Source organism: Helianthus annuus, chromosome 2, assembly GCF_002127325.2.
Source record: "Helianthus annuus cultivar XRQ/B chromosome 2, HanXRQr2.0-SUNRISE, whole genome shotgun sequence".
NCBI classification, from domain to species: domain Eukaryota; kingdom Viridiplantae; phylum Streptophyta; class Magnoliopsida; order Asterales; family Asteraceae; genus Helianthus; species Helianthus annuus.
In genome coordinates, this window is record NC_035434.2 from 110,397,164 (window position 1) to 110,410,680 (window position 13,517).

The 13,517-nt window shown below is 36.8% G+C and overlaps 1 protein-coding gene and 1 long non-coding RNA gene across 2 annotated transcripts; one reads left to right on the forward strand and one right to left on the reverse strand.

The window, feature by feature from the left end:
• Window positions 1–2,852: 2,852 nt before the first annotated feature.
• LOC118487262 lies at window positions 2,853–4,517 on the reverse strand. Its single transcript, XR_004881055.1, has 3 exons — window positions 4,330–4,517; window positions 3,492–3,560; window positions 2,853–3,024 (listed from the first exon to the last, which is right to left on the reverse strand). It is a non-coding gene; the product is annotated as an uncharacterized LOC118487262 (long non-coding RNA).
• A 3,458-nt stretch (window positions 4,518–7,975) lies between these two features.
• On the forward strand, window positions 7,976–9,125 carry LOC110917579 (protein PHOSPHATE-INDUCED 1). Its single transcript, XM_022162100.2, has one exon. The coding sequence runs from the start codon at window positions 8,050–8,052 to the stop codon at window positions 8,983–8,985; it is 936 nt and encodes a 311-aa protein (XP_022017792.1). The 5' UTR covers window positions 7,976–8,049; the 3' UTR covers window positions 8,986–9,125.
• Window positions 9,126–13,517: the final 4,392 nt, after the last annotated feature.

Consider the following 13,517-nt stretch of genomic DNA (forward strand, 5'->3'; position numbering starts at 1 on the left):
TAACTTGTTCCCTTGCTTTACACTATTGACCCGTAGGTTTTGGTCCCGTAGACCTTAACACTGTGTTTAATCCTGTAGGTTATGATGATCCCGTAGATCATCTTTTATTCTTGTCTATATTCAAATGTATATATACATATATAGCTTCAAGGCATCTCTTATTATGTTTGGAATCGTTTATTTTCGCTCTTGAATTTCAATTGACCTTGACCGTAGTCTAAGGTTTCATTTTTATATTCCGACTTTGTCCTTAAGTTTGACGTTTTACAAAAACGACCCGTTAAGGGACATATTTGCATTTTCCGGGTTTGAGTGTAAGTACACCCCCTCCCAATGCATATCTAAATCATTTTATATGCTTGCGTTTTCTGGGTTCGAGTGTGAGTACACTCCTTCCCAATACTCGTCTAAATCATTTTACATGCTTGCGTTTTCTGGGTTCGAGTGTAGGTACAGTCCTTCCCAATACTCGTCTAAATCATTTTACATGCTTGCGTTTTCTGGGTTTGAGTGTAAGTACACTCCTTCCCAATACTCGTCTAAATCATTTTACATGCTTGCGTTTTCTGGGTTCGAGTGTAAGTACACTCCTTCCCAATACTCGTCTAAATCATTTTACATGCTTGCGTTTTCTGGGTTCGAGTGTAAGTACACTCCTTCCCAATACTCGTCTAAATCATTTTACATGCTTGCGTTTTCTGGGTTCGAGTGTAAGTACACTCCTTCCCAATACTCGTCTAAATCATTTTACATGCTTCTTTGTCCCTTCACCCGGGCTCATTATCCTAATGTAATACGCTCCCGTCACTTGGTTGTGCGTTTACATTATTATCAAATATTTTGCTTATCTGATTCATTTGGGTACTTTTCAATTAGTCCCATTCACCCTGCCCTTACTACATCGGATGTAAACGTGTCCGCCATAAGAAGTTCATGGTATCATATGCCACTACTTACTTGGCCAGAGTAAGCGATTAACATATGACACACATGACCTTTTTATAGTTTTCACATCACGCCCTATGTAAGTAACGCCTCTATTTGTTTCTCTTGGAAACAATAACCCGAATACATTTTCTATTCGGGTTTTTCCAAGCTTTTAATCTACATATGCAACTTTCAATTTCTACTCGTTTGTTGCATATTGCTATTTGTGCGATTATATTTAAAAACACGCACCTGGTAATGCTTGCCCCGACGGGCGTTTCTTGCCATTGACCTTGTTCGCGGTCGTTACGCGATTTAGTCCTTAGTGAGCATGCTCCTATCGTCATACTTCAGACCGTTCCTCTATCATATCCTTAATTTGTTCAACTCTTGTCATCTTTAAATGCAAGTGTCCTTCAATCAAGATATTCACAAAAGTTAGTAATATCAACTTCAATAATCGCCTGTATTATAGTACAAGGCTTTTTCTACTATACACGTCAACGCGCGTATTTTTGTCAACTATATCAATCATTTAACTGGGGTAACGTGTTTTACACGGTAACCCTATGTGTTGTCTACAACACTTTAATACGCTAGACCATTAGCATACATGCACTTACCGGATTTGCGATCAAGCTTCGAACCGAACACCAATTCTTTATTAAGAGCATAAGGTTTAAGTCCAAGCATAGCTTTCCCGCCATACTTGAATCTCTTAAACCAAGGCTCTGATACCAACTTGTAACACCCTAGCTATTATTTAACATTTTTCGTATAATTTAAACTCATAATCATGTAATTACAATCGCAATTATACTGAAAATACGGGCTTGTTAAAAACTTTTATAATTTAAGCGATATACATAATGTGATTTAATTCGTCGTTTAGAATAACGACAAAACAACGTTGCGGAAGCTTTATTAAACGTGTGTTCGGTTCTTGCTTGACGCTTGATCTTCATCCGGGCTCTCGACATACACCTGTGTTCAAAACCGACTCAACAGTTAGTTTTGATTACGTTAAATAACGGTACCAAACAAGATATATGATAATGGAAAGAAATCCCAAAGATAATCTCTTGATCCAAAACATTGCATTTCAAGTTTGCCTCCACCGTAACTTACAGTGGCACTGTAAGTTACGGTGGTCTCTGTTTAAGACTTTCCCCACCGTAACTCAGGGGGAGACTGCCGTAAAGAGTTCAACTCCACCGTAACTTACGGTGACACCGTAAGTTACGGTGGTCCCTGTATTCAGCCTTTTTCCATTTGCCGCTTAATGACACGAAAACTTCCGTATCTTTCTATTCGTTAGTCTGTTTGACCTACCGTTTCTTCCTACGTGTTTGTAATTTGATTCTCCATTATGTGGAGTTAAAATCCGACATTCGGCTTAACAAAGTTTAAGACTTTTAAGTCTTCAGCTTATTACCCTTTATACCAAGTTTTGACCCGTTTATGCATTTTATCAAACAAACATATTTATTTGATTCCTATATTTCGTGCACTTCTTCAAATAAATGTTATATACCATATTAGGTTCGAATCATAGGTTTATTACACAAATTAAACCTGTTTTCACTAGTATGCTTATTTTGACCCGTTAAGGATATTTTAAGCACTTTTAAGCTCAAATTCGCTTTCATTCTAATCTAGCATTGTAACCTATATTTCTTATCTAGTACTCTTCCATCACAACTAAATGTGTGTTGGATTTAAAGTAGATATCTATGTGTTCCGAATTATACTCCTTGAAATATCATTTTACGGCAAAGACTCGTATGGAGTCTTTCGGCCCAAGAATTACGTCTTTCACTACCCATACTCGTTCTAAACTTTTGTTTAATCATAAGACTCGTTTCCAAACAACCTCTAAGGGTTGTTTGTTCAATTTAGCCTACAAGGGTGTTTTGGTCGATTTTGGTCCTTCTTCTACAATGAAGGACTATCACCAATTATTCGACCAAATTAGCACTTTTACATACATCATAAATATGCGTACCTGGCTCGGATCAACAAATAGACCCGATTTATACCTCGCTTTTATTATCACATTTTCTATGGTGACGGGAGTATCCGAATCGTTAATTGCTCCTGTTATCACAAGACTTGACAACCACATTAGTCGATATTGTCAAATGGTGTTATCACGCCAATTGACCCGTTTGGCCTATACGACCAAGCATCTTCATAAGTAGCAAAACATGGTTATTAATTTTACCAATTTGCTCATCCGACCCATTTCGGATTTTTGCCACTAGACCCCTTTTTAAACCACAATTTACTTTAGTCGATATTTGACTAAATTTCCATCTTTACTCATTTTCTCGCTATTAGTTGCACTTTAAAGTGATCTTAACGAAAACTCATTAATTATTAGTCATTACGTGACTAAATTACCGTTTCGCCTCTTTTCACCGTGACCCTTGGTTTTTATCATTTATGTTTGTTCCGACTCGTGTTAATAGCGTCGGAACCCTTATTTCGGATATTACACTAATCGCATTTTGTAATTTACAAAATAATGCATATTCTACAAAAAGGATGTAAGCGTCGCTTACCTTGCATCCGGTTATGCTCCTTTTTCGCGTACCCGATCCGTTTGACCCGCTCCTTGCCCAAGCCTCCATCTAGCTTGTCAAGAGTCAAACCATCATTGTAATTGTAAGATGGTTAGGTTAGTCATAATCATTTACGACTATTCCATCCTACTCTTCTTATATCGAATTTACCATCCGATCATACACTTGGTCGATTTGACTTTTTAAAGTCAATCGACTTATCAACTTATTCATTGCACATTTTCACTTCTAATTTCAAACACCTTAGTTTTCATTTAGGCATTTTAACAGACACCTAATGTGCATACATTGTTTTTTACACATTTTACAACTAGGTAACATGATTTCAAGCATCTATATCACGATCTTAACATCAATTCCTCTATATCATATAACAACCCATTTTATGGTAAATATGATTTATGTACGCAAACACCTAAATGGTTCAAGTACTTTGTCTTACTAACTAATATGATGATTCTAATCACAAGTTTGACACTAACATCATCATATCATAAAAACCCATCTCAAGTCATGTATGTTAAACACTCAAACTTGCAAATTGTTCAAGTATCTTGTTTCTACTAGCAACTATGATGATTTTAAACATGTGTAAACCATCATCTTCACTACATAATCAAAACCCACTTAGCACAAAATAGGTTAATTATCAAATCCCTAGTTTTGACAACAATTCATCAAGCTTTCTACTAGGGTTTGTTTCTAGACTAAGATATAATCACAACAACACTCATGGATTCAACATTCATTCCAGAATTTCGATTTTGATTATTCATCATAATCTCAAAGTGTCACCAAATCGTAAAATTCGACATACCTTGTAATCCCCATGACTAGGTGATCATGAATTCGTGTTCATGCATCTGATTTGAGCTAGTTCTGCCCTTCAATTTGGTGATTCTTGGCACTTTAGGGTTTTGAGCAAGAGAGCCTTCCTGGCTCTGGTTAAAATCGCAGACATACACACACGTATGTGTGTGTTTTATTTATTTATTTTGTTTTGATAAAAGCTTGTCTCATTTGCCCAGGTTTAGTCCCTCAATTTACCCAAGTTATTTAAAGGGTTATCTATTTCTTGTTTCTTTTATTGTTTTAACAACACTTAACCAACTAGGTTGATATCCCTAGTTACTTAATGGGTTTGGGGAAGTCATAACCCGTAGTATTTCTAAGTCCCGTTAACCCGTCGGGCTTTATATACGCTTTGTTTTCTCAAAGCGTTTATTCTCTTTCTAATTTTATTAACATAAAATTATTTATTAAAATCCTAATTTTTCACCGGGTTAGTTTTACCACTAACGGTATTTTACCCGTTCCTAGTATTAACGAGGTTTAATTTCCAAACCCGTTTTCGGGGTGTTACACCGTAAAAATTATCATGGTTAATATTTTCATTTATAGCTTTCGATATGCTTTTCGGTGTGACAGTCGATGTTCCGGAAGACTCGGACGTGAACGCCTTGTAAAACGTGTTGTGGAATTCTTCAACCATGATGCTTTTTTGTATCAAACTTTGAATTTGCTCCTCGTTTATCACCGTTAATCACCTTTTGCCTTTTTCTCTCTACTTTCTCTCTCTAGCTTCAAAGCTCTCCAAACTCCAAATGTGGCAAAAGTTCTAAACTAAAGCCTTATACCTCCTATTTATATAGGCAAGGCTTCTAAGCTAAGTTTAATGAAATTACAATTATGCCACCTTGCTTTTTCTCCTATATTTTACAATATAAAGCTTGGTTTCATTTTGTTTCTGCTACGATCTGTATTGACGGAGGCGATAGACATAAATGCACTAACAGACTCCTCCTTGGATATTGCCGCAATCAATCTCGTAGCGTCTTGTCTTTCTCTCTCTCTGAGTCTTCTTGAAACTTTATCACATCTTCAGCAACATAGACTCCCTCTTGCTCGAACAGAATCTCCGTGGATCTGTCTTCAGCTTCAGCTCCCCCTTTCGTTAAACTCTTTCTTCAGCCTCCCCCTTTCGTCAAGCTTCATTGCTTTTGGGATCGATACCCGGCTTTCTGGTTATAAACTCCCCCTTGCGTTGAGCTCGTCTTCAGACTCCCCCTTAGACTCGGCTATCGGGATCGTAGTCTGGTACAACATCTGCAAATTCTCAAACATTTATAAGTAAAAACGTTTTAAACATCCAGGAATGATTACCTGGCTCTTTAAAAACTTTTTGAATCAAGAACCTGGCTCTAAAATATAATAATATGAATATATCCAGGATTAACTTGACTTCACTCCCCCTAGAAACTTGAAACTATGTTAATGAATTGATGTTTTGTAATAGTGGATTGATGTAGCTAAACAATGTTTCATGAAATGAATTAATCTTTATTTAAACAACAGTGTTATGGAATCTCATGAGCAATCTGAACGCTTAGTGCTCGCACCCCGATGTCTCCGCCATCGGTTGGGGTGTGACAGTGGAAATAAGCTCAACGTGTGTGAATATGTCAAAACAACCAAAAGGGGTGTGGGAATAGAGCGAGACATTTTTTTCACATGTCCACTTATTTTTTTCGTGAAACTAAGTATACACGTTGCGATGGTGACTCTAGATGATACGAAACCCACATTACTATGATTACGATGGCCTTCTAAACTTTCATGATATACGTAAGTTATGAAATGATCTAATATATATATATATATATATATATATATATGCATATAAAGATAAAAAGAGAGAGTATTGAAACAAACAATGGTGCATAACATTAGGTTGATAATTGCATTGTTTAGGATCTTTAGCATGCTAATTCCTTTTTTGAAATCAATTTGAAATGTAAATATTTTAACAAAATTCACTGATTCATTTCCTTTTTTAAACTCTTTCAATTAGGGTAACTTAATTAATTTATTTTGTAATGATGGGTTTGCAAACCTCATATGGTTTTGGGTATACTTTAACCTATCTTAACTCCATTTAAGTGTCACATCAACCTTTTTTCCCCATTTCATTTTAACTCACTTAAGGAAATGGTTTAATCTCATTAACTTCATCTAATCTTATCTTTTAGTGGTTTTTGGCTAAAAAAGAAAAGAATAATTAATTTAATCTCTTAACATTGGGTTAACATGTTAACACATAACCCATTTAATGCTTTTTAACACAAGGAGGGAGTGGTTTGCAATGTTAGTTAACATATCATGTCATTGTTAACACTCTAAATGTTAGAATACACCTTATAACCTAATCGTATGGGATGTCCAAAAAAAAAAACCTAGAGGATGTGAGAATAGACAAGACATTTTATTAAGAAAAAAAAAATTAAGAGTTAAATGTTAACAAAACCGATCTTACCAAAAAAATCGTTTAGAAAACAAGAAAAAAAAATTCGATAAAAGGACAAAATACATAACAGCCCATTTACAGCTTTTTGGGAAGAATGAGACGAAAATACCCTTGTTGGGCAAGGATAGGGGCATTTTTGACAAAAGCTGGGCGGGAATTTACTGCTAAAAAGGGAAAGGTAACAGCTATATAGATAAGCACTGTTCACAGCTGGCGTACAATGTATGCTTTCTGGAGTACGTTTGAAACGGGTCGGACCATAAATGCTATGAAACAGTATCCAAGGCTCCAATCCACGCAGTTACACGTGGACTTTTTTAAACTATTCTGAACGATAAATAAATTTGGTTTAAAGAAAAAACAATTTCATTTCAGTCTTAAACATTTTTCAAATAGTATGACCATTTTTATATGTATTCGAAAAAAGTGAATATTAAATGACTTAACAATAACATAATGTACGTTGCTTAATATTTAGTGCTTATGTTTTAAACTTATTAAGATTTAAATGAAACACTTATGTATTTGTATATATTGTTTAGTAAATTTTTTTCCTCTTGATACAACACAATAAATTTAATGGCATCTTTTAAATCTACAATAGATGTAAAAACTCGTTACACCTATATTGGAGTCGTATTTGGTACCCAAAATCCGGTATCCCGTTTTATATATACTATAGTTATATTAAAAATTACATAACGTCATTCGATTCTAATTTTTTAGATTGATTCTATGTTCTGTATAAGCTTCAAAACATCAGAAATATAGAGTTGTAACTTTTTTAATTAACTACGGTTATAAATAAAAGTAGAATATAATCAAACAATTTTATAAGAGAAATTAACGAAAATTGTAAATACCAAAACTGTAATTTTAAAACGTAATTTACACTTAAACTAGAAAAAATTATATATTATGAAATTTATGAATAAAATATAAAGTTGGAAAGAGTGTAAAAACTTGAATTTTCGTTGCCCTCATAAAAACCCAAAAACCGTGTGGGAGCAGTTACAGCTGTAGGTTCTTCTTGCCTGCTAAGCAATAAGCAATATACTGTTTATTTAAACCCAATTAATATTATTATATTATTATTATATTATATTTCAACGTTAAAAATCCAAAGTTCTCTCTGTATATAAATAACCCATTTTCCACTTCCATTTTCACAACACATTTCAACTCATTTCATCTTCAACCTTCTAACAATTTCTCCAAAACCGTCACAAAAAAATGGCCTTCACTCATCGTCTGCTTCACCTCCTCTTCATATTCTCCATCTTCCACCTCTCACTCGGAGCGAGACGACTCACTGAGTTAGTCCAAGACTCCTCCAACCTCCTCCACTACCACAACGGCCCCCTCCTCTCCGGAAAAATCTCCGTCAACTTCATCTGGTACGGAGCATTTAAACCGTCACAAAAAGCGATCGTCTCCGACTTCATCTCTTCTCTCTCCACCAAATCTCCTGTCGAACCATCCGTCGCCACCTGGTGGAAAACCACCGAGAAATACCACACCAAATCAACCCCTTCCCTCTCCCTTCGACTCGGAAAACATATATCCGACGACTCCTACTCTCTCGGGAAGTCGCTTACTGACGAACATCTCGTCCAGCTGGCTTCCCAAGGGGAGTCGTATGACGCCGTTAACGTTGTGTTAACCGCATCTGACGTGGCAGTTGATGGTTTCTGCTCTAGCAGATGCGGGTCCCATGGATCTGCGTCTGGTTCCAAGACGAAACATGTTAAAGGAAAGAATTACAAGTTTGCTTACATCTGGGTTGGCAACTCAGAGACCCAGTGCCCGGGTCAATGCGCGTGGCCGTTTCACCAGCCAATATACGGGCCGCAGGCTGCACCACTCGTCGCACCCAACAACGATGTGGGTATGGACGGGTTGGTGATTAACCTGGGTGCTTTGTTGGCTGGTACGGCCACTAACCCGTTTGGAAACGGGTATTATCAGGGGGATGCGGATGCACCGTTGGAGGCTGCGTCCGCGTGTCCCGGGGTGTATGCGAAAGGGGCGTATCCGGGATACGCTGGGGACTTGTTGGTGGACTCGACTACGGGTGCAAGTTATAATGCGCATGGTACAAATGGAAGAAAGTATCTCCTTCCTGCTTTATATGATCCGTCTACTTCAAAGTGCTCCACATTGGTTTAGAGTTGAACCGAAAGTTGTAGTATAGATAAGAGGAAAAAGAATTAAGATTTTGTAATAGCTGATTCATTTATTATATTTTTATATATATTCTTTTTGAAGTTTATTATCAAGATTTTTAATAACACTACATCTTTGTCTCATATGTCTTATGTCTTATGTCTTATTACTTTTAGCATGTTAAACAATTTAGAAAAAAAATAAATAAAATATGTTGCTAAGAAACTTTGAGGTAATTCAAGGAATATATTGGTTGTTTTCACAAAGTGGAGTGACTTACACCATAGTCTTCAAGAATTTAATCTTAACACTTCAAATCACACGAGTGTTCATTAACTCTTTCGTGTAAAACACCCATGAATATTGAGCATTTAAAAAAAATATTTGGTTGAGTAGAAGTTCACTCAGACAAGTCTTTTGCTGACTTTCTTAGCACATATAACATTAAAGTTATATCAAGTATGAAGAGATAGCAGGTTAGGGCATCTTTGGCTAGGCTTTTTGAAACAAGTTATTGACTTAGTGACATTTTAAAAACTTATAAGATCCAAAATGATGTTTGGCAATGAGGGTGTATGTGAGGGTAAAAAGTCAATAAGTCACTCCATACTGGTTTTTCCAAAAAACCAATAAGTCAATAAGTTGTTTTAAAAAGCTTAGTCAAACATGCGCTTAATCTGGATATTAGCTTGTGGTTTGTGTCTCGTTCAAATAAGGTTAACATTCTTTCTTCCTTAATAAATAACTGCGATGATCTTGCAAAACAATCAGCACACCGTGAAGCTCGTTACAAAGAGGAGAATAGGGGGGGGGTCTTCTTGTAACCACCCTCCGGCGTGAGTATAAAAACTTGCTTTGAGAATAAAAGTGTTTGTTTTAAGTGAGAGACCAAGAGAGCGATCCTTAAAACTGTAGCCGAAGTTCTCTATATATAGTCGAAGTGAGTTGTGAAGGAGATGGGCTAATGGGCCTTGGGCCTTGGGCCTGAGGCCGACAACAAGGAATATCCGTTTTGTCTTCCCTGTCACGACCATTAGTATTTACAGGTGAGGGCGTAGTTAGCGCACGTTGAATGGGTCCATGTGGCCTGACGATTGTCCTTGTTGTCTGGTCTGGCATCAACAGTTAAGTGGAGATCATGGAGCATTGGTCGGCGCACGTTGATTGGTGTCACGTACGTGTCCTTGTGTACTTCTTGGCCCCTGCATGATTGCTCATCGTGCAACATTACAAAGTACAGGCTGTCGTACGCTCATTGGCTACTGCTGTGACATTTGTGCTCTGTAATCACTGAACGATGTAAAACAATATCAATTATCAACGAAACGATGTGTTTTGGTCTCAATATTTGTGTATTTGTGTTTGATAATTTTACGTTTTGATTCTAGTTCGATTTCAAGCTTTAAATCATTTTCTTGAAAGTTACACGCAAATTGATGCGTAAACGTAATCAGTTAACGCGACAAACACTCCAGAACAGTGACATAAGCTTAACATACCTTAAATAACCTTTACATAACTTAGAAATAAGTTTTGGAGGGTTTGGTGTGCCAAAAACAAGTTTATTCGGTCGCAGGGACTATTTGCGACAAGCTGCGAAAGTCTGCCGATTTGTATAGCAATGAACATTCCGGAACAAGATCATAAGCTAAACATACCCTAAATATCCTTTACCTAGCTTAGAAATAGGCCTTGAGGGGTTTGGTATGCGAAAATGCGCTTATTTGATCAATAGGGATTAAAAGCGTCAAAAAGTGCATAAGTTTGCATTTACGCGCATATCTTACGTTCTGAACATATCCGGACATCCAAAAAAATTTTGTAATCATTAAAATATTTTATTTTAGTGATTGGAATGCAAAAATACCATTCGTCGCGTAATTTGAATCGTTTTTCGCATCCATTTGAGTTTCGTCGTAATTAACCGAATAACGTGGCCGTACGATCAAACGAACCGACATCCGTGATGTTTTCAAGCATATTTCATGTTCCCTATGCTATAACATCATTGTAGATCCTTGAAATGGGGTTAACGGGGGTTAAATGCTTCAAAAACCAAGTTTTATGCATGTAGGGACTGTTTTTGACAATTTCTGAAACTTGGTCACGGGGCGCGTAAGCCTATGCTTACTCTTACGCGGGGCGCGACAGCCACATCTGGCAGATTCAATGTATTCAGCAAAACAATCTGTTCTCATTGTTTTTAACCATGGTTTTTGAATACCATGAGCTGGTTTATGTGTTCCCTGTGACAACCGGCACAAAACCGGTAATTTTCGTACTAATTTAATATTATTTAATATCTACAATTATGTGCTTAAATGTCAAAATTGTCTGATTACATGCTATACATGTGAATTCATGCACGTTTTATATTTCAAATATTGCTTTATGCATTACTTTAAGCGTTGCGTCAGAAAGACTAGTAAACTCACCGGTAAGACACACTGTGTCAGCAACTCTGCAGAAAGCAGTCAGATAATAGAATTAAGGCCTAGGAATAGGTCCAACATCTAAAATATATTAAAACCCAAGTGTGGATACAAGGGTTAACATATAAACTTTCTGGAAGCTAAACTATGCACTAAAAAGCACCTGAAACTTACCTAAAATACTGAAATCAACATTATTTAGCAATAATTCAGCTTTTAACACAACAATATCATGCAGAATTTATGATTTAGTGTCCAGAATAACTTACAAAGTGTCAGGAATTGAAACTGTCACAAAAGGTGCTTCATACTTAGTGAAACTGCGCAATTTAGCACTTTAACGAACCGTAATGAAACGAACAACCGGACACTACCCGAAATACCAAATTTTCACTAGAAACATTGTTTTAGTGTTACGAAGCTAGTTATGATCATCGAACATCATGTTACATCTCATAAACACTAAATACATAAAAAATACCTAACTAAATCCTTGAAATCTAACTAGATTGAACTAACAATTGGAATGTTACACTTTACTCCCCCCCCCAATCTTGGATGGTTGGGACATGGGTCCCACTAGAAGATTTTATTTGCATTGTTTATTAGATATTGCTTAAATTTTTGAGACATATAATCCACTAGAATCTTGTGTTGTTGGAAGTTATACATAAAAACCACTGGATCCTTCATTCCATTCATTTCACAACATAAAACATCATCCCTCTCCTCTCCCTTCTACCCCCTCACGGCCGAGAATAACCACCACCATACAACCCTTTTTCACTTCATTTCCTAGCAATCCAAGGTTACTACATGGTGTAAGAAGCTTGTCAAAGAAGGTGTGAGGTGCTAGAACTTGAAGGATCTCTTTGTGGAGTCTTTAACCACCTATTTTCTTTCATATTCATCATCATCATTCTTGTGCCACTTCCCTAGCCATTAGAGCTAGTAGTAAGCTCCTTGATCTTATTTTTACTTGTTAGTACATATGTCAGTAGCTTCCGTCTGCATCGAGTCTTATGAATTTTGTGCTGTGTATGTATTTTTGTATATGTATGAACATGTATGTATTTGTATGTCTAGACAAATCAGGGAACAATGCTTAACTGTTAAAGTGAAATCCGTCGGGTGACATGCGTCCACCGAACGGATGGCCATCCGATCAGATGACCATCCGATCGGTTAGCTATCCGACCGGGTGACACTTTGCCTTCCGTGATTGCCTATAAATAGGAGGTTAGTGGTAGATGTCTAGAACTTTTTGCTGATTGCTGATGTGAAGCTCTGTCTGTCTGACTTTCATCTGGTTCTTCTGTACTTTTACAATCAATCAATGAAATCAGACATGTTAAGCGTTGAAATTGTTGTTAGTGATTCTTTGACGGTGTCGAGGGATTCCGCACCTCGACACTGATCGATTCAGCTACGTTCTACGTCAAGAACAGATCCTGTGCGTGGCCTAACAAGTGGTATCAGAGCTACCGGAAGCCGAATCGGAGATAACAACATTTCACCGGATTTTCAGCCATATTCTGCAGTTTTCTGTCAAATCTCACCGGAGATTTTGACAAATTCTTCATCTTTTCCTACATTTCTTACAGTTTTTACATTTTCACATCTTAAAACTGGAAAAACTCAAAATTAAGCAAGATTTCACGGACAAATCTGACTAATTTTCATATCAATCGAATCAGAATTGAACATAGAACAATCCTACAAAGTTTCATTGAAAAATTCGGACTAAACTGCTTAAAATTGATTAAAAACTATGTCATGTTCTTCGCATATGCTGACGTCATTCAACCGATCGGATAGCTATCCGATCGGATTGGACTAGATTTTGTTCTATTATCTTTGTTGACATCATCAACTCGTTCGATAGGATCACCATCCGATCGGAGTGGTGTTGAAGTTTAAAATTTTTAAAGCACAAGTCATCTCAATCGAACGACCATCCGATCGGATCACCATCCGATCGGATAGCCATTCGACACTTGTCATCCGACACTTGTTATCCGATACTTGCTATCCGACACTTGTATCATCCGACACTTGTTATCCGATACTTGCTATCCGACACTTGTTATCCGATACTTGCTA